The sequence below is a fragment of the Bos grunniens genome, chromosome 5 (genome assembly GCF_055505025.1).
Source record: "Bos grunniens cultivar Pamir isolate PY7600 chromosome 5, Bosgru_T2T1.0, whole genome shotgun sequence".
NCBI classification, from domain to species: domain Eukaryota; kingdom Metazoa; phylum Chordata; class Mammalia; order Artiodactyla; family Bovidae; genus Bos; species Bos grunniens.
In genome coordinates, this window is record NC_141169.1 from 71,344,376 (window position 1) to 71,368,696 (window position 24,321).

At 41.6% G+C, this 24,321-nt stretch overlaps 1 protein-coding gene and 1 long non-coding RNA gene across 5 annotated transcripts in view; one reads left to right on the forward strand and one right to left on the reverse strand.

Moving 5' to 3' along the window:
* The window catches only part of CRY1 (cryptochrome circadian regulator 1), a 95,777-nt gene extending 80,066 nt beyond the window's left edge, over positions 1-15,711 (reverse strand). For all 4 annotated transcript variants that reach the window (XM_086401157.1, XM_086401158.1, XM_086401161.1 and 1 more), the window contains exon 1: positions 14,927-15,711. In XM_086401157.1, the coding sequence (XP_086257283.1) occupies positions 14,927-15,084 (158 nt within the window). In that variant the 5' untranslated portion in view covers positions 15,085-15,711. The remainder of the gene's footprint in view (positions 1-14,926) is intronic.
* A 56-nt stretch (positions 15,712-15,767) lies between these two features.
* LOC147372385 (uncharacterized) lies at positions 15,768-20,785 on the forward strand. The gene is made up of 2 exons (XR_015164036.1): positions 15,768-17,243; positions 20,161-20,785. It is a non-coding gene; the product is annotated as an uncharacterized LOC147372385 (long non-coding RNA).
* The last annotated feature ends 3,536 nt before the right edge of the window (positions 20,786-24,321 follow it).

Genomic DNA, 24,321 nt, shown 5'->3' on the forward strand with positions numbered 1-24,321 from the left:
TGCACATAGATTCTTTGCTGTCTGAGCCACCAGAGAACAAACTGCCAACATCCGTTGGATCATAAAAAAAGGAGGAGAATTCCAGAAAAACACCTACTTCTGCTTCACTGACTACGCTAACACCTTGACTGTGTGGATCACAACAAATTGTGGAAAATTCTTAAAGAAATGGGAATACCAGACCACCTTACCTGACTCCTGAGAAACCTGTATGCAGGTCAAGAAGCAATAGTTAGAACTGGAAATGGAACAGTGGACTGGTTCCAAATTGGGAAAGGAGTACATCAAGGCTGTATATTGTCACTCTGCTTATTAAATTCCTATGCAGAGTACATCATGCGAAATGCTGGGCTGGATGAATCACAAACTGGAATCAAGACTGCCAGGAGAAATATCAATAACCTCAGATATGCAGATGATACCGCCCTTATGGCAGAAAGCAAAGAGGAACTAAAGAGCCTCTTGATGAAGGTGAAAGAGGAGAGTGAAAAAGCTGGCTTAAACTATTTACAATAGCTAGGACTTGGAAGCAACCTAGATGTCCATTGGCAGATGAATGAATAGGCAAGTTGTGATGTATATACACAATGGAATATTTACTCAGTTATAAAAAAGAATGCATTTGAGTCAGTTCTAATGAGATGGATGAAACTGGAGCCTATTATATACAGTGAAGTAAGTCAGAAAAAGAAACACCAATACAGTATATTAACACATATATATCCCTGGTAGCTCAGACAGTAAAGTGTCTGCCTACAATGCGGGAGACCTGGGTTCAATCCCTGGGTAGGGAAGATTCCCTGGAGAAGAAAATGGCAACCCACTACAGTATTCTTGCCTGGAAAATCCCATGGACTGAGGAGCCTGGTAGGCTATACAGTCCATGGGGTTGCAAAGAGTTGGACACAACTGAGTGACTTCATTTTCACGGGATTTAGAAAGATGGTAATGACAACCCTATATGCAAGACAGCAAAAGAGACAGAGATGTAAAGAACAGACTTTTGGACTATGTGGGAGAAGGAAAGGGTGGGACAATATGAAAGAACAGCAGTGAAACACGTGTATTACCATAAGTTAAATAGATGACCAGTGCAAATTCGATACATGAAGCAGGGCATGCAAAGCTGGTGCTCTGGGACAACCCAGAGGGATGGGGTGGGGAGGGAGGTGGGAGGGGGATTCAGAATGGTTCATATACACACATGGCTGATTCACATCAATGTGTGGCAAAAACCACCACAATATTGTAAAGTAATTTCCCTCCAATTAAAATAAATAAATCGATTTTAAAAAAACTGGCTTAAAACTCAACATTCAAAAAACTAAGATCATGGCATCCAGTCCCATCACTGCTTGGCAAACAGATGGGGAAATTCTGGGAGATAGTGAAGGACAGGGAAGCCTGGCAGACACGACTTAGTGACTGAAAGACAGAGAAGCAAAAATGTTAATACCCTGGAAGTCAACTGGAGGCTTTAGAGCATAGGAATGACCTAATCTGATTAAGGTTTTTTAAAACTACTACTCTGGCTTCCACTCAGAACAGACTGAGAAAGAAGGTATAAAGATGGAAGTAGAGAAGTTAGGAGGTTACTGCAGTAATCCTGCAAGAAACATTGGTGACCTGGAAAGTATGATGGCAGTGGAAGTGTGAAATTTGAATGAATATGGGATTTTGAAGGAAAAGCCATAATAATTTCAGAAAGACTAGAGACAGGGTTGTGAGTGGGAAAAAACTAATGAAGGTAAGATGGTTCTTAGGTTTTTGCAGAGGAATGAGGTGAATGTTGCCATATGTGACGCAGAGAAACCACGGAAGGTGGTAGAGAGGGAGGCAAAATTAAGTTTAAGATGCTTATTTGAAATCTGAGTAAAACTACTGGATACCTAGGTCTGTAATTCAAGATAGAGGTCAGGGTAGGACATGCATGAAGTATTCAAGCATATGACTAGGTTAAATCACCTAAGGAGCAAATGAAGATAAAGAAGAGAGAGAATTGAGACCTAGAATTTCACTTCACATCAAAAGCTGTCAAAATAATGTATATTTATGCTATTTTTTTATACTTGTCTTTTTCAAAGACAATGATATCAGATAAGAGGGCTTTTATTTTTTAGTACCTCCCTCTTCATATTAGGATAATCTTAGCACAGAAGAGAGACAACCCTGGTAGAGGGGAGGAGGGATTAGGATAGAGGTGGTGAAGGGTGATATGTGGGAGGGAGGAGGAAGGGAAATACTGGTTTGAGAGAGGAGGAGTTCCAGATATTTCAGAATATTTCTACAGAAGTCCTATTTAACATCCTATATTCTAATTATTTGTCCTTGAGTGGTATGAAAGTTTCTTTATGGGAAAAAATTATGACCTTCATCTTTGTGCCCTGCCAGTTCAGTTCAGTTCAGTCGCTCAGTCGTGCCCGACTCTTTGCAACCCCATGAATCGCAGCACGCCAGGCCTCCCTGACCAATTCCCGGAGTCACTCAGACTCACGTCCATCGAGTCAGTGATGCCATCCAGCCATCTCATCCTCTGTTGTCCCCTTCTCCTCCTGCCCCCAATCCCTACCAGCATCAGAGTCTTTTCCAATGAGTCAACTCTTCGCATGAGGTGGCCAAAGTACTGGAGTTTCAGCTTTAGCATCATGCCCTGCCAAGTACCTGGCAAATAACAATCTTTTAATGAACATTACTGATGACTATAAAGGAGTGACTTACTCACAGTCAGTCCAACTGCTACTTAATAGGAAAGGAGGGACTAGTATCTAGGTTTTAGGACAGCCAGATGTTCTAAACTCACTTCAGTCTGTCATTCAAAGGACTACACATTCAGACAGTCCACTACTCATCCTATCTATGTATTTTATTTTCTCTTTATCATCCTGTCTGGACTATAAGTCTGGTGATTTCACTGCCTTGACTTAAATCTAATGATCTACCCAAAGTTCACTTTGCCTCAGCCTGTCCAGAACCTGTGCATCCAGCCTGTCTTCACTTCAGTTCAGTCACTCAGTAGTGTCCAACTCTTTGCAACCCCATGAATTGCAGCACGCCAGGCCTCCCTGTCCATCACCAACTCTCGGAGTTCACTCAAACTCATGTCCATCGAGTCAGTGATGCCATCCAGCCATCTCATCCTCTGTCGTCCCCTTTTCCTCCTGCCCTCAATCCCCCCCCAGCATCAGAGTCTTTTCCAATGAGTCAACTCTTCGCATGAGGTGGCCAAAGTACTGGAGTTTCAGCTTTAGCATCATTCCTTCCAAAAAATACGCAGGGCTTCAGCTTGTCTTACTTCTCCCATAAAAACTCTCTCCACCAGTCCCTCAAATATCACCATCCTCCCATACACCAGCCAGACACACACATACACACTTTCTGTAACATCCTACACAGTCTGATATCTGTCCTTACAACTACATTAAAGCTGCTTTCTCCAAGTCTACCAAAGGCCTTTGTAACAGTTAAAATATAATTTGCAAAATGGTCAAATCGTGACTCTCATTATTCAGTCACTCAGTTGTGTCCGACTCTTTGCAACCCCATGGACTGTAGCACGCCAGGCTTCCCTCTCCTTCACCATCTCCTGGAGCTTGCTCAAACTCATGACCCTCCCTTGAGTCAGTGATGCCATCCAACCATCGCATCCTCATCGTCCCCTTCTCCTCCTGCCCTCAATCTTTCCCTGCACCAGGGTCTTTTCTAATCAATCAGCTCTTTGCATCAGGTGGCCAAAGTACTGGAGCTTCAGCATCACATCTTCCAATAAATATCCAGGATTGATTTCCATTAGGATTGACTGGTTTAATCTCCTTGGAGTAGACTCTCATACAGACATGAAATGAATATAAGAAAGGTTTTATTTAACTCATTAATAAATGAAGCAACCAGTAAGTTGTTAAATCTGGTTCAAATGAGAATCTGACTCTCAGAGGTTTATATTGCCCAGTCTATGAAATTCATTTGCATGGCATGAACAGGAATAACTGCACTGGTACGGGTAGGAAATGTTTGTTCCATTATTGGTTTTCTACAACTTAACTTTAGCCCCTTTTTGCAGAGTTGTAAAACAGTCTAGTCAACCAAGGACAAAAATACATATCTCTAAATCAAAGTAATATAATTCTTAGAGGGCCCTCTAGGTCCTAGAGAGTCCAATGCCCATTCAGATACACAGTTATCTAGGGCATTCAGATACACAGTAATTTCTTCTGCCCATTTTCAAGTCTTTGACAAATTTTTCTTGCGTAACTGTCAAAACTCATTCTAACCTGCCTTCTTTAGCACAATGAAGGAAAATTCTTACCACCTTTGGTTTCCATGATACATCATTCTCCTGACTTCTCTGATTTTCTTGTCTCACCAGTTCCTATTCATCTTAAATATAGCATTCTTCAAGGTACTGATGGGTCTGATTCTATCCAGTATCATCAGTTATGCTTAACCTGTTAATTGTATAGGAATTATTCCCATGACCACAGCTCTAACGTCTGTGATCCCCAAAGTTGAACTTCTATTTTCTCCATTTCCCATGCCGGTACCTTAGCAGCACATCAAATTCATCATGAGCTTAGGTGATACATATTTAGACAGATCATCTAAACATGATATATGCCTGTGTTCTCTAACTTAATTAATGTCTAATTGTCAAAGAGGCATATAACATGAGAATCTTATATTCTACTCTCTGCCTCACACTCCACTATGAAAACTGCCTTTTACAGACAGTAACCTAAACTATTTATTGCAACTCTACAGTTACTCTCTTGCAACCTTCCCCTTCCTTACAGCCCTTTCCCTAATTCAATTCTGTATTATCTTTCAACTGAACTGCTGATAAAGCTTCCACACTGTTTTTGGGTCTCTTTCCTCCATCATTCACTCAGATGCTAAAGTTATATTTTCCTAAACGGAGTCAAAGTTTTTCTGACTTGGTCCTACTTTCTGATCTGAGTTTTCATATAATAGACCTCTATTGTTTTAGGGCATCCACCTACTTCCTACTTATTCTACTTCAGCTCAGTCAAGCTGAGGCATACAACTTCAGCTATCAGGTTCACAATGATTGATTCAAATTGGCCCAAACAGAGCCACTGAAGTGCCACAGACTTTTGCTGTCACTTTGGGGACAGATGCAAATGCTTTTTTACTCTGTATCTACTATTGTTATTGCTATATTTTACCACCAGAGGACAGACTGCCTGAAAAGCTAATGTAGAATAAGTAAAATTTGGAGATGCTGAGACTTCAGCCCTTCTGAGCCCTAGCATCAAGCCATGTCTGAAGCCAATTTCCCTTGGATCATTCAATTACACTTGGCAATAAACCCTCTTTCTGCTTAAGCCCATCTGAGTAAGGCAACCATCTAAAGCATTGAACCAAAAGAATACGAAATAACACCTATCTTTTTATGCACCCATATGATTCAGTTACATCAACCTTCTCACCAGTATCAAGATATAGAACCTTCCCTTATGTTATTTCCTCAGTCTGGAGTTCCCGTCCCTCTTTCCTCTGTGTAATAAGATCCATCTCCTACTTCAAGGCTTCAAATGCCTCAGTGAAGCAATCCCTAGAGGCTGGGAAATGAAGCAGAAGACCAGATTACGCAGAGATTTTAAACCATGCTATGGCTTTTTCAACCTTTGTGTGTGCTTAGTCACTTAGTCGTGTCTGACTCTTTGCGACCCCATGGACTGTAGCCCACCAGGCTCCTCCATTCTTGAGATTCTCCAGGAAAGAATAGTAGAGTGAGTTGCCATGTCCTCCTCCAGGTGATCTTCCCAACCCAGGGATCAAACCCAGGTCTCCCGCATTGTAGGCAGATTCTTTATCAGCTGAGCTACTAGGGAAGCCCCATTTGAACCTTTATGTAAGGGTAAATAAATGTCATCGAAGGTTTAAAATTAGTAAAGGACATGATCATATTAGCAATTTTAAGTTTACTCTGGTTGCTGTGTAAAGGAGGAATCAGAGAAGAGCAAACAATAATTTATAAACTATGAAAAATCTATGCAAAAAGATAATAGTATAGACTAAAGTGGCAATGGAGACAGAAAAATGTATTTCTGTGATTATTTCTGAATATATCCCTCCTACGTTGTAAACACCCTGAAGACAGAGAATTTATCTGTTGACTACCATTTTATCCAGATAAATTAGCAAAGATATTGGCATACAGTGAAAATGAAAGTCACTCAGTCGTGTCTGACTCTTTGCAATCCCATGGACTATACAGTCCATAGAATTCTCCAGGCTAGAATACTGGAGTGGGTAGCCATTCCCTTCTCCAGGGGATCTTCCCAATATAGGGACTGAACCCAGGTCTCCTGCATTGCAGGCAGATTCTTTACCAGCTGAGCCAGAGAAGCGCAAGAATACTGGAGTGGGTAGCCTATCCCTTCTCTAGCAGATCTTCCCAAGCCAGGAATCGAACCAGGGCCTTCTGCATTGCAGGCAGGTTCCTTACCAACTGAGCTACCAGAGAAGCCTGGCACACAGTAGGAACACACATTTATTTGTTGAATAAATTAATACACAATTCAGTTCAGTTCAGTTACTCAGTCGTGTCCGACTCTTTGCAACCCCATGAATTGCAGCATGCCAGGCCTCCCTGTCCATCACCAACACCTGGAGTTCACTCAGACTCACGTTCATCGAGTCAGTGATGCCATCCAGCCATCTCATCCTCTGTCGTCCCTTTCTCCTCCTGCCCCCAATTCCTCCCAGCATCAGAGTCTTTTCCAATGAGTTAACTCTTTGCATGAGGTGGTCAAAGTACTGGAGTTTCAGCTTTAGCATCATTCCTTCCAAAGAAATCCAAGGGGTGATCTTAAGAATGGACTGGTTGGATCTCCTTGCAGTCCAAGGGACTCTCAAGAGTCTTCTCCAACACCACAGCTCAAAAGCATCAATTCTTGGGTGCTCAGCCTTCTTCATAGTCCAACTCTCACATCCATACACGACCACAGGAAAAACCATAGCCTTGACTAGACAGACCTTTGTTGGCAAAGTAATGTCTCTGCTTTTGAATATGCTATCTATATTGGTCATAACTTTCCTTCCAAGGAGTAAGCGTCTTTTAATGTAATGGCTGAAATCACCATCTGCAGTGATTTTGGAGCCCCCCAAAATAAAGTCTGACACTGTTTCCACATCTATTTCCCATGAAGTGGTGGGATCAGATGCCATGATCTTCGTTTTCTGAATGTTGAGCTTTAAGCCAACTTTTTCACTCTCCACTTTCACTTTCATCAAGAGGCTTTTTAGTTTCTCTTCACTTTCTTCCATAAGGGTGGTGTCATCTGCATATCTAAGGTTACTGATATTTCCTCTGGCAATATAAACTGTATGAGCAACTAGTCAAATGGCAATGTTATTTACGAAGATAGGAAACACAAGAAAAGTCAGTTTGGGATTTTTGTTTTTGAGAAAGAGGTAAGGGAAAAGATGAACTTGGTTTTCAGCAAATTGAGTTTAGGGTAATAAACCAAGATTCAAATATGGAGGAAATATTATATTGGATACATATCTGGGGATCAGGTGAGAGATCTGGGCTGAGGATACTAATTTGTGAATTCTGAGCATATAGATGGTAACCGACTTTATGAAGAGAGAAGATTACCTCAAAATGATGAAAAGAGGGTAGAGACTACAGATTTAAGGAGCACTTAAGGGTTGAAAAGAGAGAAATGGAAGTAAAGGAAGGTCGCTAACAACTCTGGCAGAAAAATAAACACAGGAGAGTCCTCTAACCAAAGCAGAAGGAAGAACAGGATGGTATGGTCAAATGTGTCAAAAATTTAAAAGTCCAGGAATGAAGTTTTAAAGTATCCTTTGAATGAAAACAGTTTTGGTGAAGGTGGGAGTGAAACCAAGTTTAGAGTGGGTTCAAGGTAGAGCAGGAGATAAAGATATGGAGTCAGCCAGTATTAGACCCATGTTTGTGTTAGACATTCTTGTTCAGGAAGTGTGGCTATAAAGGAATTGAGAAATAAAGCTTCAGGGGAGGAATGTCAAGGGTAGGTTTTGTTTCTGTTTGTTTTTTTGTTATTATTTCTTTATCTTTTTGTAGAATTGATTTTAAGCATGTTTAAATGTTGTTTGGAAAAAAAAAATAATAAATAAATGTTGTTTGGAAGCAACTTAAAAAGAGGACAGTGTTAAATACAAGGTGAAACAGAATAATCAAAAATGAGCTTCATGATGTATACATATATCAAAATATCATATTGTATATCTTATATATATACAGTTTCAAATTTGTCAATTATACTGAGTTGGCCAAAGTTCATTTGGGTTCTTCTGCATGTCAATAATATGGCTAAAAAAATAAGAGTGAAGTTTATAAAATAGAGTACAGATAAAGAAATTGGGATTTTTAAGGCATTTACTTTATTTTACACAATTTTTTAAAGGTTACACTCCATTTACAATCATTATAAAATACTATTTTCTCCATGTTGTACAATACATCCTCACAGTGTACCTTACACTCAATAGTTGTTACCTCCTCCTCTCCCTAGTAAACACTAGTAAAAAACTAGTAAATACTACTTTGTTATCTACATCTGTGATTCTGTTTATTTTTTGTTATATTCACTACTGTTGTATTTTTTAGATTCCATATATAACTGGTATCATATAGAATTTCTTTCTGTCTGACATTTCATTTAATGTAATACCCTCCAAGTCTGTCTATGTTATTGCAAACACCAAATTTTCTGAATTTTTAATGGCTGAATAGTATTCAATTTTGTGTGTGTGTATATACACACCACATACCACATCTTCTTTATCCATTTTTATCTATTTAGCTGCTGATTAACAGTTAGGTTGCTTCCATATTTTGGCAACTGTAAACAGTGTTGCTATGAGCACTAGATTCATGTAACTTTTCAAATTAGAAGATCCTAAAGACACTACCAGAAAACTGCTAGAGCTGATCAAAGAATAGGATAAAAATTGCAGGATACAAAATTCATGCATAATAATCTATTGCATTTTCATATACTGACAACAAAAGAGCAGAAAGAGAAATTAAAAAAGCAATCAAATTTACTATTGCATCAAAAATAATAAAATACCCAGGAATAAACTGACTTAAGGGGGCAAAAGACATGTACTCCAAAAACTATAAGATGCTGATGAAAGAAATCAAAGATGACACCAACAGATGGAAAGATTTACTGTATCCTTGGGTTGAAACAATCAACACTGTCAAAACAAGTATATTACCCAAGGCACTCTACAGATTCAGTGCAATCCCTATCAAATTACTAATAGCATTTATCACAGAACTAGAATAAAAATTTTTACATTTGTATGGAAACAAAAAGACCGTGAAGTACATCTGTTTGTGTCATCAAAACTATGTTGAATAAGGGTAGTGAGAGTGGACATACTTGTTTTGTTCCTAGTCTTAGAGGAAAAGCAGCTTTTTACCACTGAGTATGCTAGAAGGACAGGGAGGCCTGACGTGCTGCAGTCCATGGGGTTGCAAAGAATCAGACACGACTGGGCAACTGAACAACAACAACATGCTATCTGTGAGTCTGTTATATATGGCCTTTAGTATGTTGAGGTATTTTCCTTCTATGCCCACTTTCTGGGGGATTTTATTATAAATGGATGTTGAATTTTATCAAAAGCTTTTTCTACATCTTCTGAGATGATCATATGGTTTTTATTCTTCAATTTGTTGATGTGGTGTATCAAACTGATTGATTTGTGGATATTGAAAAATCTATTCATCCCTGGATAGATTCCACTTGATCATGGTGTATGATCCTTTTAATGTTTTGTTGGATTCAGTTTAATAGTCTTTTGTTGATGATTTTTCCATCCATGTTCATCAGTGATATTGGCCTGTAATTTTCTTTTTTGGGGGGTGGTGCCTTTTTCTGATTGATATTAGGGTGATGGTGGCTTCACAGAATGATTTTGGAAGTGTTTCTTCCAGATTTTTGGATTTGTTTCAGAAAGATAAGTGTTAACTCTTCTCTGAATGTTGGACAGAATTTGCCTGTGAAGCCAACTGGTCCTTGACTTTTGTTTATTGGGAGTTATTTAATCAATGACTGAATTTCAGTACTTATAACTCGTTCTGCTGTACTTTCTATTTCTTCCTGGTTCAGTCTTGGGAGATTCGCACCTTACTAAGAATTTGCTAATTTCTTCTAGGCTGTTCATTTTATTGGCACACAGTTGCTTGTAGTAATCTCTTACAGTCTTTTGTACTTTTGTGGTGTAATGTCTTCTTTTTCATTTCTAACTTTACTGATTTGCACCCTCTCCCTTTTTTTCTTGATGAGTCTGGTTTGTTGTTGCTGTTTAGTCGTTCAGTTGTGTCCAGCTCTTTGCAACCCATGGACTGCAACACACCAGGCTTGCTCAAACTTGTGTCCATTGAGTTGGTGATACCACCCAACCATCTCATCCTCTGTCACTTCCCTTCTCCTCCAGCCCCCAATCTTTCCCAGCATCAGGGTCAGCTCTTCATGTCATATAGCTAAAGTATTGGAGCTTCAGCTTCAGCATCAGTCCTTCTAATGAATAGTCAGGGTTGATTTCCTTTAGGATTGACTGCTTGATCTCCTTGCAGTCCAAGGGATTCTGAAGAGTCTTCTCCAGCACCACAATTTGAAAGCATCAATTCTTCAGCACTCAGCCTTCTTTATGGTCCAAATCTCACACCTGTACATGCCTACTGAAAGACCCATAGCTTTGACTATACGGACCTCTGTCAGCAAAGTGATGTCTCTGCTTTTTAATATACTGTGAGTCTGGCTAAATGTTTGTTAATTTTGTTTATCTTTTCAATGTACTATCTTTTAGTTTCATTGATCTTTTCTATTGTTTTCTTGGTCTCTATTTCATTTATTTCTGATCTTTATGATTTTATTATTTCTGCTAACTTTGGGTTTTGCTTGTTCTTTCTCTAGTTGCTTTAGAAAGTACCCTTTTTAAATGAAATTACAGCAACATCAAAAGATAATTTTGTTAATTTTCTTTTATGCAAAATAGATTTTTAAAATTTGTTTTTGTGTTAAATCCAAAAATCTAGGAAATTGTGTTAATTAAAGGAAATGATACAAAGGAAAGAAGACCAAAACCCACAAGATAGCCTGAATGCCAAGTTAAGGTGTTTGCACCTTATTCTGTGGTCAATAAGTGAGGTAGCAAAGTTGTTTAAACATAAAACTATTGACTCCAGGATGTCATTTCATCAACAAACAGTAACTGAGTTACCACTATATGAAAGCACTGAATCTGATGCTGAGAGAAAAGTCTAAAACTCTGTCCCTCCTTTTTATATAGTCATCAGTGGAAGAAAGTCTGTCTCTATTCATTATTTATATCTTTACCTATCTATTACTCATCAAGGGCAATATTTAGTAGTGAAAAAAAATCCTTTTTAAAAAGGAAAATATGGGATTCCCCTCAGTTCAGTTCAGGCGCTCAGTCGTGTCTGACTCCATCAACTGCAGCATGCCAGGCCTCCCTGTCCATCACCAACTCCCAAAGTTTACCCAAACTCGTGTCCATTGAGTCGGTGATGCCACCCAACCATCTCATCCTCCGTCATCCCCTTCTCTTCAAGCCTTCAATCTTTCCCAGCATCAGGGTCTTTTCCAATGAGTCAGTTCTTCACATCAGGTGGCCAAAGGTGTTGGAGTTTCAGCTTCAACATCAGTCCTTCCGATGAATATTCAGAACTGATTTCCTTTAGGATGGACTGGTTGGATCTCCTTGCTATCCAAGGGATTCCTATACTTATCAGTTTTATTTCACTCACTATTCAGCAATATGAGTTGCTGGGTGTACAAAGTTAAGTAATACACAACCCCTAATTTACAGGACTCAATAGATTAGATGTCATAAACTTATGAAGTACTCTAGAAGAAACTGACTGTAGGCATTTAAGTAGATACTATTTACCTAAGACTTTCAATTTAAGAGTAAACAGCAAATAAGCACTTCCTAGTACCACTTACATTTTAAGCATTTTACATCTTTTAACTAATTTAATTCTCCTAACAATATTATGAAGAGAGACTTACTACTATATTATTGTTAAGATATGAATAGATTAGAATATATAACAGTATTATCTTTTTCCAGAATCAATGATGACACCAATTCTGCTAATGAAAATGTTTTATATACAGTTGCTGTATTATTTCCATGAGAACACAAATATCCTGTAATTTCTCTCATCTTAAAAAAAAAATCTTTTCTTGAGTTCACCTTCTTCTACACCATTTCTCTGATCCCCCCTCAATGGAAAACTTAAAAGAGCTATCTATGTGAGTTATGCCCACCTTCTCTCCTCTCAGCCTCTCTCAAGCCAGTCGAAAAAGGCTTTTGACCCTGACACTACTGAAACCACTTTAGTCAAGATTATGATTTCAAAATGCTAAATATGATTTTCAATTTTCAGTCCTCATCTCACATGATGAGCAACTTGACAAAGGTCAAACATTTTCTTTGAGCCACTCTCCTTTACTTGGCTTCTATGACACCATTATCTTCAGGTTTTCTTATCTTACCAGATGTTTTTTCTCAAACTCCTATGCTACTTCTTCTACAGGTTCACAATTTAAACACATTCAAGTACCCAGGGCTCAGTTCTTTTCTATCTACACAAATTTACATAATGTTTTCATATAGTCTCACGGCTCTATTAGAATGTAGCTTCAACACAGCAGAGATTTTTTAGCTATTCTGTTTAAATGCCCTGCACCTAAAAGTGTCTAGCACATAGTAGATGCATACCATATATTTGGTCAATGAATGAATGGATTAATAGTTTTAAATGTTACCTATAAAGTGATGAATCTCTAATTTATGCCTCCTGCCAGGATCTCTAACCTTAACTCTAGACCTATCTATCTGCTATCTCCACTTGGATGTGTAATAAATATCTCATACTAACCAAGTTCAAAAGAAAACTCAAATCACCCTCTCAATGGCTTCTTCAACTGACCACTTAGCAAAGATCAGTTTCACCCTTCTAGTTTCTCAAATTTTGAAACTATTCCTAATTCCTTCTCTTTCTCTCACACCAGATCTGTCAATAAATACTGTGAATTCCACCTTCAAAATATACTCAGCACTTGACTTCTTCTCCCTATGTCCACCATAATCACTATGGTCCAAGTCATTATCATATCTCACCTGGATGAATGCAATTGACTCCTAACCTGTCTTATTGCTTCCTGTCCACCTCCACCCCACAATTTTGGTCTGTTCTCAGAACCACAGCCAGAGAAGTTTAAAAAAAAAAACCTTCAGTCAAATCACATCACTTTTCTGCTCATAATCTTAAAATTATTCCCATTTTCGTCTGAGTAAAGGCCCAAATCTTGACAACTGCCTATAAAGCTCTACTCAGTCTGGCCCTATTACATCTCTGACCTCATACACTACCATTCTTCTCACTCTGTTCCAGTCACATTGGTTTCTTCTGCTGCTCCTTCTAAAGGTTAAGCATATTCCACCTCAGGCCCTTTTTCTTAGAGTTCCTTCTCCCTGGAATGCTTTTCCCTAGATATTTGTAATCTATTTCTTTCATTATCTTGCTCAACTGTCCCTTTCTCTGAGTTTTTCCTGCTTCCCTGGTGGCTCAGAGGTTAAAGCGTCTGCCTCCAATGTGGGAGACCCGGGTTTGATCCCTGGGTTGGTAAGATCCCCTGGGGAAGGAAATGGTAACCCACTGCAGTATTCTTGCCTGGAGAAGCCCATGGACAGAGGAGCCTGGTAGGCTACAGTCCACGGGGTCACAAAGAGTCAGACACGACTAAGTGACTTCACTTCACTTCACTTCACTTCATATTTTAAACTCCCGATTCCAATCCCACTCCCTTGTACACAAAAAGCTGTATTTCCGCACATCATTTATCATCACTACATTACTACCTACTTTCTGGGACATGTGCTAGAAAAGGACAAGAATTTCTATTTGTTTCATTCATTACTGTATCCCTGGTGTTTAAAGCTGTGGCTGGTATACAGTTTAAAGCTGTGACTGTGAGTGATAATGAGTGAAATCGCTCAGTCGTGTCAGGCTCTTCGCGACCCCAAAAACTATACAGTCCATGGATTTCTCCAGGCCATTATACTGGAGTGGGTAGCCTTTCCCCTTGCCAGGGTATCTTCTCAACCCAGGGATAGAACCCAGGTCTCCCGCTTTGCAGGGGGATTTTGTACCAGATGAGCCACAAGGGAAGCCCTGCTATACAGTAGGTGATCAATACTCTGTTGAAAAAATGCTTTCATTTCCACCACGGGGCCTAATAATCATCTGGCCTGGCATTTCAGGAAAAGATCATAAAGCTTCTCTAAGATTTCTTCCTGCGCTCTAAATCCTGGAAGGATTATACTTTGCCTAGAAAGAAAAACTGTGCTTTGTCTAGCCAACCACAAGGAGGAGTTGAGAGGAAGAGCTGAGCAAAGAAATGTTTCCCTTGCTTTTTCTCTGGCAACCTCAAGGTGGAAGAAAACTAGATTTGGAGGGGACTCTACTGAATGAATGATTTTCTCCATACTGAGTTAACACACAAACGTAAACAGTAAAGACCGCAATCCCAAATGCCACAGAGGCCAAGGAAATCAACACACGGGCCACTGAGAACTGGAAGGGTGTTTCTTTAACTCCACCACTAAGAATTCTCCATAAATCCAGGGAAAGAACTCCTACGAGCGCAGAGACACGTAACTCACACCTGAAGGCCAAGGTGTTTCTGGCTGCCGGAACTCTCTCGCCTCAGTATTAAGTCCGTTCTATTTAATGCTTAGAGCACCTGCAATAATTAAAACAGTACGGGCAAGGCGGTGCAAGAGTTCAATTCTCAGGTCTGGCTGATGGCATGTAAAGTCTTGATTCATTAAAACAGCGAAATCAATTTCCCACAGGATTTTGACTCACCGCCACCTGTTGATCCCCACGTTGGAGGAGCCGGCGAACCAGGGGTCGAGGATGTAGACGCAGCGGATGGTGTCGGCGCCCTGGATGCACTCCTTCAGGGCGGGGTTGTCGTGAAGCCTGAGCCCCTTTCGGAACCAGTGCACGGCGTTCACCCCCATCCCGGGGGCGAGGGAGGGGAGCGCGGTGCAGCGCAGCCGAGCTCCTCCGCCGAGAAATTCAGGGTAGGAGGGTCCAGCTCATAACCGACACCTCCGAACGCAGGAGAATCGCCGCACCCAAGGAGTGAGGAAAGCAGAGGAGGGGAAGGAAAAGATGAGTCCGAGGAGGGGACTGGAGAGGGAGAGGGCGCTGGCGGCGCAGCTGGAAGATGAATGGAGGTTGCCCAGTCAGCGGAGTCCCCGTGTGACGCCCTTTAGGAGCCGGCACCCGCCGCCAACGACTGGAAAAGACGCATAACTTCGAGGTCCCCGGACCTCCGGAGGCTGACCAAGTTCCACAAGCCCGAGATTCCACCAGGGCCCGCGCCGGCGCGGGCAGCCCCAAGAGGTTCTCTGCACGGAAACCTCGCCCACCGAGGCGGCCCCTGAGGAGCAGACGGCCACGCCTGAGGCGAGCCACCGACAAGGATGAGAGAGAATTCAGTCACTGTCGGCCACGCTGCCTCTCGGCCCGGGTACGAGAAGTGAGGACAGAGCACGCAAGGAGGTGGTCGAGGCCGCTGGACCGCTGCCGGCCGGTGACCCGTCCCGAGGCTGCCCGGGTGACTCCGCCGCCACCGCCGCGTCAGCGGCTTCAGCCCCGCCTTCGGCTCCTCATTGGAGGGCGCATTCCCCACGTGACCACCGGCACCTCACGTTTCTGAAGTGTGTTTACTACAGCCGCTCCGACTGGGGAATCAGCTTGCATTTCAGTCGCTTCTAGGAGGCGGCAGCTGCTCCATGTCAAATCCATTGGTCCTCTCCCAGACGCTGGACACTTTGCCTCTGTCCCTTTTCATGGCCAACAAATCGCGGTTGCCTGAAAGCGCCCAGAGTGAGCCGAGGCCCCATGTGAGGGAAGGCTTAGCCCCGCCCTCGGGGGCTGTGAACGTCCACCATTGGCTGAGACTCGCTGAGACCCGGATGAGCACGGGGATGCGGGGAGCTCGCGAGCGCGCGCTCTGCCCGTGAGGGCGCGCGTGCGCTCTTGCTGCGTTTCGGAGTCAAGGAGGGCGGGGCCAGCGAACCCGAGAGCACTCGGGGATTCCTCCCGCGGGGTTAGCGGAAGGCGTGGAGACATCACGATATCTTCCAGGAGTCGGAGGGGGAATCCGGCGGGGAATGAGTGAGGGCAGGATGGAGTGGAAAGAGCAGAGTAGGAGGCTCCACATCGACTTAGAGCCCAAAACATGCGTTTCCATCCAGCTTTAGCTGGAGAAACCAACCCTACTTTGGAGTGTATAGAGCTGGCTCCCTTCTCATTCTTGTGGCCCTAGCGGTACTGGATCTTTGTATGAGCTCTGGAGAAGAGGATTAATTCGGAGGGTGGTGCCAGGCATCCCTGAAATTCCTTAATACTATCTCTGTTGTCAACATGTCAGCCTTCCTTTCTTACACCTAGTGCGGTTTACAGGGCTTTTTGCGATGGGGACTTTGCCTACCCCTCTAAGGACAATGAACTTCAGGCCTTGCTGTTCTTGGTTTAGTCACTAAGTCGTGTCCGACTCTTGCGACCCCATGGACTGTAGCCTGCCAGGCTCCTCTGTTCATGGGATTCTCCAGGCAAGGAGTGGGTTACCATTTCCTTCTCCAGGGGATCTTTTCCACCCAGGAATCGAACCTGGGTCTCCTGCATTGCAGGCAGGTTCTTTAGGGACTGAACTACAAGGGAATCGCTGTTCCTTAGGCATGCAATAACTTTATATTCATTCAACAATCACTTATTGAATGAAACTGGCACTATTCAAAGTACTGGAGGTACACAGAGGAAGAAAAAAGCCCTCTTCAAGTTCACTATGTGTCTCCTAACCTTTGTACATACAATTTTTCGCTCTGTAAATGCTGTTTAGAATCTGCAGCTCACTACAACACCTTTGAGCTGCTGCTGCTGCTGCTAAGTATCTTCAGTCGTGTCCGACTCTGTGCGACCCCATAGACGGCAGCCCACCAGGCTCCCCTGTCCCTGGGATTCTCCAGGCAAGAACACTGGAGTGGGTTGCCATTGCCTTCTCCAATGCATGAAAGTGAAGAGTGAAAGTGAAGTCGCTCAGTTGTTTCCGACCCTCAGCGACCCCATGGACTGCAGCCTTCCAGGCTCCTCCATCCATGGGATTTTCCAGGTAAGAGTACTGGAGTGGGGTGCCATTACCTTCTCCGACCTTTGAGCTAGGGACTATATTCCTACACAGTCAAATGTTTATTGAATGAATGAGTGAATGAATGAATGCTGTTTGTCACCAGTGTGTTTGACAAGGCTAAAAGGAGGAAAGATATGGCAATTGTTACAAATCGAGTTGTGTACCTCTAAAAGTCATGTAACCCCTAGTACCTGTGAATTTGACCTTATTTGGAAATAAGATCTTTGCAGATGATGAAATTAAGATGAGGTCATTCAGGGACCAAATCCAATGACTAGTGTCCTTATAAAAGGGGAAATTTGGATGCAGACAGCAGACTCATACTCGGGAGAGAAGGCCTTATGAAGATTGGACTTCAGTCAGTTCAGTCACTCAGTCGTGTCCGACTCTCTGCGACCCCATGAATTGCAGCACGCCAGGCCTCCCCGTCCATCACCAATTCCCAGAGTTCACTCAAACTCATGTCCATTGAGTCAGTGATGCCATCCAGCCGTCTCATCCTCTGTCGTCCCTTCCTCCTCCTGCCCCCAATCCCTCCCAGTATCAGGGTCTTTTCCAAAGAGTCAACTCTTCGCATGAGGTGGCCAAAGTATTGGAATTTCAGCTTTAGCATCAGTCCTTCCAATGAACACCCAGGACTGATCTCCTCTAGAATGGACTGGTTGGATCTCCTTGCAGTCCAAGGGACTCTCAAGAGTCTTCTCCAACACCACAGCTCAAAAGCATCAATGCTTCGGCGCTCAGCCTTCTTCACAGTCCAACTCTCACATCCATACATGACCACAGGAAAAACCATGGCCTTGACTTGACGGATCTTTGTTGGCAAAGTAATGTCTCTGCTTTTGAATATGCTATCTAGGTTGGTCATAACTTTCCTTCCAAGGAGTAAGCGTCTTTTAATTTCATGGCTGCAGTCACCATCTGCAGTGATTTTGGAGCCCAAAAAAATAAAGTCTGATACTGTTTCCACTGTTTCCCCATCTATTTCCCATGAAGTAATGGGACCAGATGCCATGATCTTAGTTTGGCTGCCATAAACTAAGGGCTACTCGAGACTAGGAGAGTAGCCTGGAACAGATCCTTCCCTAGTGTCTTCAGAGGGAGAATGGCCCTGCCAAGGTTTTGATTTCAGACTTCTAGCCTCCAGAACTGTGAGACAATAAATTCCTGCTGTTTTAACCCACTCACTTTGTGGTACATTGCCACAGCAGCTCTAGCAAACTAATACAACAGCAAAATAAATTTCATCATCTAGTGAGCCAGTATGTCTGGATGTCTTTCCTAACCCTGCTTTTGTTGCCATAGGAAGGACATAGCATCCTCTCTTCAGTTTGCTAAGAACATTTAAAATTATATAGTACGTGAAAGCCTGTTGTTCACTATAAAGCATTAAACAGTTATTTTTATCAATGAGGGTGAGCCTTGATTAATTACCACTCCAAGGGGCCGATCACTTTTGTAGAGGATGTGGCAGACAGAGCTATGCCTTCACTTGGATTGTCTCATACTCCAGGGCCTAACATACTTTTAAAAATACAATGTTTCATGTTTCACTTTAGGCAGTTTGAAAATAAGCAGAATATGTCTAAAGACATAAGAATTATTTTCAAGCAGTCAAATGAAATAGTGGAAGATAGAGGGAATATTGATTTGGTGGAGTTGGTTTATGTTTGCTGATTGTCCTTTCAAAAAAGATGGATTTTTCAAACAGACAACTATATGTGGGTATGTGTGTAACTTTCATTTACACAGGAAAATACTAAATTGTTAAAATGTCAGTACTGTCAACCATGCATTCTGCAAAGAGTGAGGGGTTTATATAGCATGGCATCTGGTCCCTTCTATTGTCATGGCAAATAGAAGAGGAAAAACTGGAAGCAGTGACATTTTATTTTCTTGGGCTCCAAAATCACTGCGGATGGTGACAGCAACCATGAAATTAAAAGACGCTTGCTCCTTGGAAGAAAAGCTATGATAAACGTAGACAATATATTAAAAAGCAGAGACATCAGTTTGCTGACAAAAAGCCATATAGTCAAAGCTATGGTTTTTCCAGCAGTCATGTACAAATGTGAGAGTTAGACCATAAAGAAGGCTGAGCACCAAAGAATTGATGTTTTTGAATTGTAGTGCTAGAGGAGACCCTCAAGACGCCCTTGGACTACAAGGAGCTTAGTCAATCCTAAAGGAAATCAACCCTGAATATTCATTGGAAGGACTGATGCTGAAGCTGAAACTCCAGTACTTTGGCCACCTGATGTGAAGAGCTGACTCATTGGAAAAGACTCTGATGCTGGGAGGGATTGGGGGCAGGAGGAGAGGGGGGCTGCAGAGGATGAGATGGTTAAATAGTATCACCAATTCAATGGACATGAGTTTGAGCAAACTCTGGGAAATAGTTGAAGGACAGGGAAGCCTGGCATGCTGCAGTCCATGAGATTACAAAGAATTGGACATGACTTAGCAACTGAACAACAAGATTATTATTTTAATATATTTTGTCAACAACTTAATATAAGCCATGATTTTGAGGTGGAGAGTTGTGAATGGGAGTGGGGTTCAAGAGGGAGGGATTATATACATATACAGCTGACTCACTTTGTTGTACTTCAGAAACTAACACAACATTGTAAAGCAATTATACTTCAATAAAATGAAGCTGTGACTTATTGAGCATCTACTATATTCCAGGTACTTTATACAGGTTATTATTAATCCAGTAAGGCCACTTATTATTATTTAATAATAGTTTATGCTCACTGTGCAGATGAAGATGCTAAAGCTCAAATACAAATAAGTAGTAAAACCAGATGAAAAACCATGACTATATCTGAACCCAAAGCTCTTTCCTTATCATGTACTATCCCTCACTGATACCACCTCTCCCTTTCTTTTTCAGAGTGAGTGTTTATGTGTGAAGAAAAGAAGGTATGGGTAACATTTTCAGAAATCTCTTGTGAAGGTCTGGTTGGCTCCAACTTCCTGGTGGTTGAACAAGTATGGGACTAAGAAGGAAAATGCTGGGTTATATCTCAGCTTGCAGTTAATTGGTTGTTGATCTTGAACAAATCATTAGGGCTTTCCTGACCAGCTTAATTCATATGTAAGATGGGGGATTGAACTAGATGATTTCTAAATTTTCTATACTGTTTTAAAATTCTAAGATTCTATAAGCACAACCCTATCTTGGGCTCAAAAATATCTATAAAAAGTCCTATTAAATGTTCTTTTAACTGCCAACAGTGGTAGAAAAATTAGTGTCTCTTTGACTTCATGAGCACTCTTGATAAAACTGCAAACTGCATCAGCCTCTAAACTAAAAGCCTGTGTTCTTCTTTGACCCCATCTTGTAGATGTGATTCTGGGCATGTGTTATCAACACACAAATAATGAAGTAGTGGAGAGTGTGATCAGATCATTCAGTCTTGATGTGTTGTGAATATTAGGCTGGTGGCCCCGGGCTGAGGGAACCCCAGCGCTAGACTCTTTGAATTTAAATGTATTAAAGGATCTTTTCTTAAAAACTGAAGTATCATTGTTTTATAACGTGATATAAGTGTCAGGTGTACAATGTTATATTTTGACTTCTTTATGCATTATAGCATGCTTACCACTTAGTTTCCATTCATCATCATACAATTGACCCCCTTTACTCACTTTGCCTTCCCCCCAAAATTGTTATTTTTTAAAGGTAAATTATGACTCTCATATGAATGTAAAATTAATACATGTTGAAGATTTCACTTGTTAATTAATGAGAGAACCAGTAAGATGTTACAATGGAATAAAAGAAGATTCCAAAGAGCAGTTACATATATAGGCCATCAGAAATGCTAAAAGTAAATTTGCTTAATATATGCAAAACACTGTTACAGAGGCAGGGTTGGAGGGAAATCAATTTCACTTTCACAGAACAAAATCCTATGAAATTCACTTGCATATTTATAGTGAACATTCATTTGTGTTGCATTGATTATCTACAATTTACAGAGTTGTTAAATAGTTTTAAAGATATTATTTAGTAGATAATAACAGGCAGAGAATAACTTGAAGGGTGCTCCAGACAAGAGACCTTTGCCTATTTTAAAAATTATTCATAATTGTTGTCACCTCCTCAGAGAGGTCTTCCCTGTCAGCCCATTCTAAAAAGGACCCCTTCTTAGTTTCTATTATAGCCCTCTGTTTACTTTCATCATAGAACCAATTGTTATCTGTATTTTTTGATTATTTATTTATTTAACTTCAGGCAATCTCTGTCCGTCTCCATCCCATATGCAAGCTTCAGGTGGACAGATATTTTGGTCTGTCATGTTCCTCATTATACATTAGCACATGCCACAGTGCCCAGTACCCAACAGACTCTCAATCACTGCTCTTCTACAGACCACTGTAAACACCCAATTGATCACATGAGTGCGGTACCTCACTCACATGTTAGTTTTCAACATACTGCCTCTCAACTCCAAATTCACCTTTCATGCCTCTGAGGTGTTGGTGGAACTATATCTTCTTTAAGGATTACTCCTTCACCACTGGCGCCATGTAAAACATTGTCAGTAGAGGGCGCTGGAGGGAAACTAAAGGAGGAAGGGTCTTCTCTTCCTGTTTTGGTGTATTGGATTCTTCTGTTGTTCATGCCCTAGTTCTTCCATTGATACCACAGGTGCTTGGGGGAGGAACATACATTAGGCTCTCTGGATCCATGGGTTCCACATCCACAGATTCAACCAACTGCAGATCAAAAATATTAAAAAATCAAAAAGATTCCAAGAAGCTAAACTTGAATTTACAGTACACAGGCAACTATTTACATATCATTTACATTGTATTTACTTCTATTTGCACAGCATGTACATTGAATTGTAAGTAATCTAGAGATGGTTTAAAGTATACAGGAGGATGTGTGGACATTATATGCAGATACTGTGCCATTTTATACAAGGGACTTGAGCATCTCCAAATTTTGGTATCTTAGCAGGGAGAAGTGAGCAGAGGGGTCCCAGGAGCAATCCTCCGGGATACTAAGGGATGATTATACTGTGGAGTTCACTTCTGTCAAGTTTTGGTAGCATCCACGCAGATAGATTCCCAGTTAGTCTTGCAGGCATCTCAGGCAGCAGCTACCCTGCCTCAGCCCCTGCATTCTGGCCATGTGTTTCCTGTGGGCACTCCCAAATGTTACCCAGTCCAAGCTCACTCTGCTTACCACACAACAGACCAATGAATATGAGAGATGAGGTTCTGAGGCCAGGAATATGACTTTATTTGGAAAGCCAGAAGACCAAGAAGAACACAGACTAATGTCTCAAAATAACCATCTTATCGGGGTCTGGATGCCAGGTCCTTTTATAGAACAGAGATGGGGAGAAGTGAAGAAACAAAGTTTAAAAAGCCATCAGTCTTCCAAATATCTCCTAGAATGGCAAGCCTGGGGCAGGAGATGTGTTGATTTATTCTTTCCTGCCACCCACTGGTGGACAGGGTCCTGAACATAAGCACTTTAACAGTCAGGCAGAGGAGCAGGATCCTCTCAGGCAGACCACTCTGTATGATTATAATAACAAAAGCAACGAAAAGCAAGTCAATGAGGTCTGAATCTCACCTTTGAAAGTAGTTCCTGGCACTTTCCCTTCCAAATTTGTCCTTCCTTGGTTACCCTCCCTAAGTCCTGGGGTTTTCCTGCTAGTTCCTTTTCTCCCTTTATTGTTAACCACCTGTAATCGTTGGTGCTAGTGGTAAAGAACCCACCTGTCAATGCAGAAGAATTAAGAGACATGGGTTCAGTACTTGAGTCCGGAAGATCTCCTGGGGGAGGGCATGACAACCCACTCCAGTATTCTTGCCTAGAGAGTCCCATGGACTGAAAAGCCTGGTGGGCAACAGTCAATAGGGTCTCAGAGAGTCAGACATGACTGAAGCAACTTAGCATGCACTCATGTAATAGTTAATAATTCTTTTTATGAAACATTCCCTGTTGGGCTTACTGTGTGGTTTCTGTCTCCTCATCACACGCTAACTGATATAGTCCATTAACTGATGGAATCCACAGAGACGTACTTGTAAAGTTGTCTTGCTTGTGCTCCTTTTTCTTGACCAAGTGCATTTAGAAAGTCAGTAGTTACAAATGTGGTAATATATATTGTGACATATTAGTTTTCCCCTCACAGTTTTTTTTTTTTTTTTGTCCTATGACCATCCCTATCCAGGGCTTTGGGTGTAAGTCCTCTGTTGCCTCAGAATGCCACAATTAGAGGACCAAGGTGGCCCAATGTTTTTGTTCTAAATACAAGAGCCTTGATCCAGATGTAAATTGGGAAAGATTTGATGTTCCCCACCCATTCCCTCATCACTCTCTAACAGTTCTCTCAGCTGGGGTGGGATATGAGTGCCATTTGAGGGAAATGAAATAGATAAGTATCAACCTTTTTCTAAAATAAGAAGATAGTGTCACACCTACACTTTTTGGATTAACCCCAAATTTCTAGATAAGTTTAGGGTGATCTGAGAGTAGAAGAGATCTTGTGCTAACTTTCCATCTGAAATTTGGAGGCTGACCCCTTATGAAAGTTCCATTACCACTTTACTGTGACTCAGCACAAAAACTTCAGAGGGATGCCATTGGACAGAGGTGGGCAGGGGAGCCCTACCATGCATCCTGCCATGTAAGACAAGAGCTGGATTTCTTTCCTTAGAGGACTGTCAAAGCTAGGTGAAAGAGAAAACCAGTTAGCCAGGGAGTTTTGCCAAAGGGTACCACGTGGGCAAAATGTCACAAGAGATTGTGAGCAAGGACTAGATGGGGATGTGATCATCTCAACAGATGCCATCCAGAGAGATGACAACCTCTGAGAACCAGACAGGATCAGACATTCTGCCGATGTCAGTGCTGGCAATTGAGGAATGACAAGTTAGATCAGTACCCCTCCTTCCCCAAGAGGCGCTGTCTTTTAAATATCTGGAAACTTAAATGATTAAATGCTACTCTAGAGAGAAGCAGAAAAAGGAGTTTTGGGGTGTGTGTGTGTGTGTGTGTGTGTGTGCGTGTGTGTGTTTTAAAGAA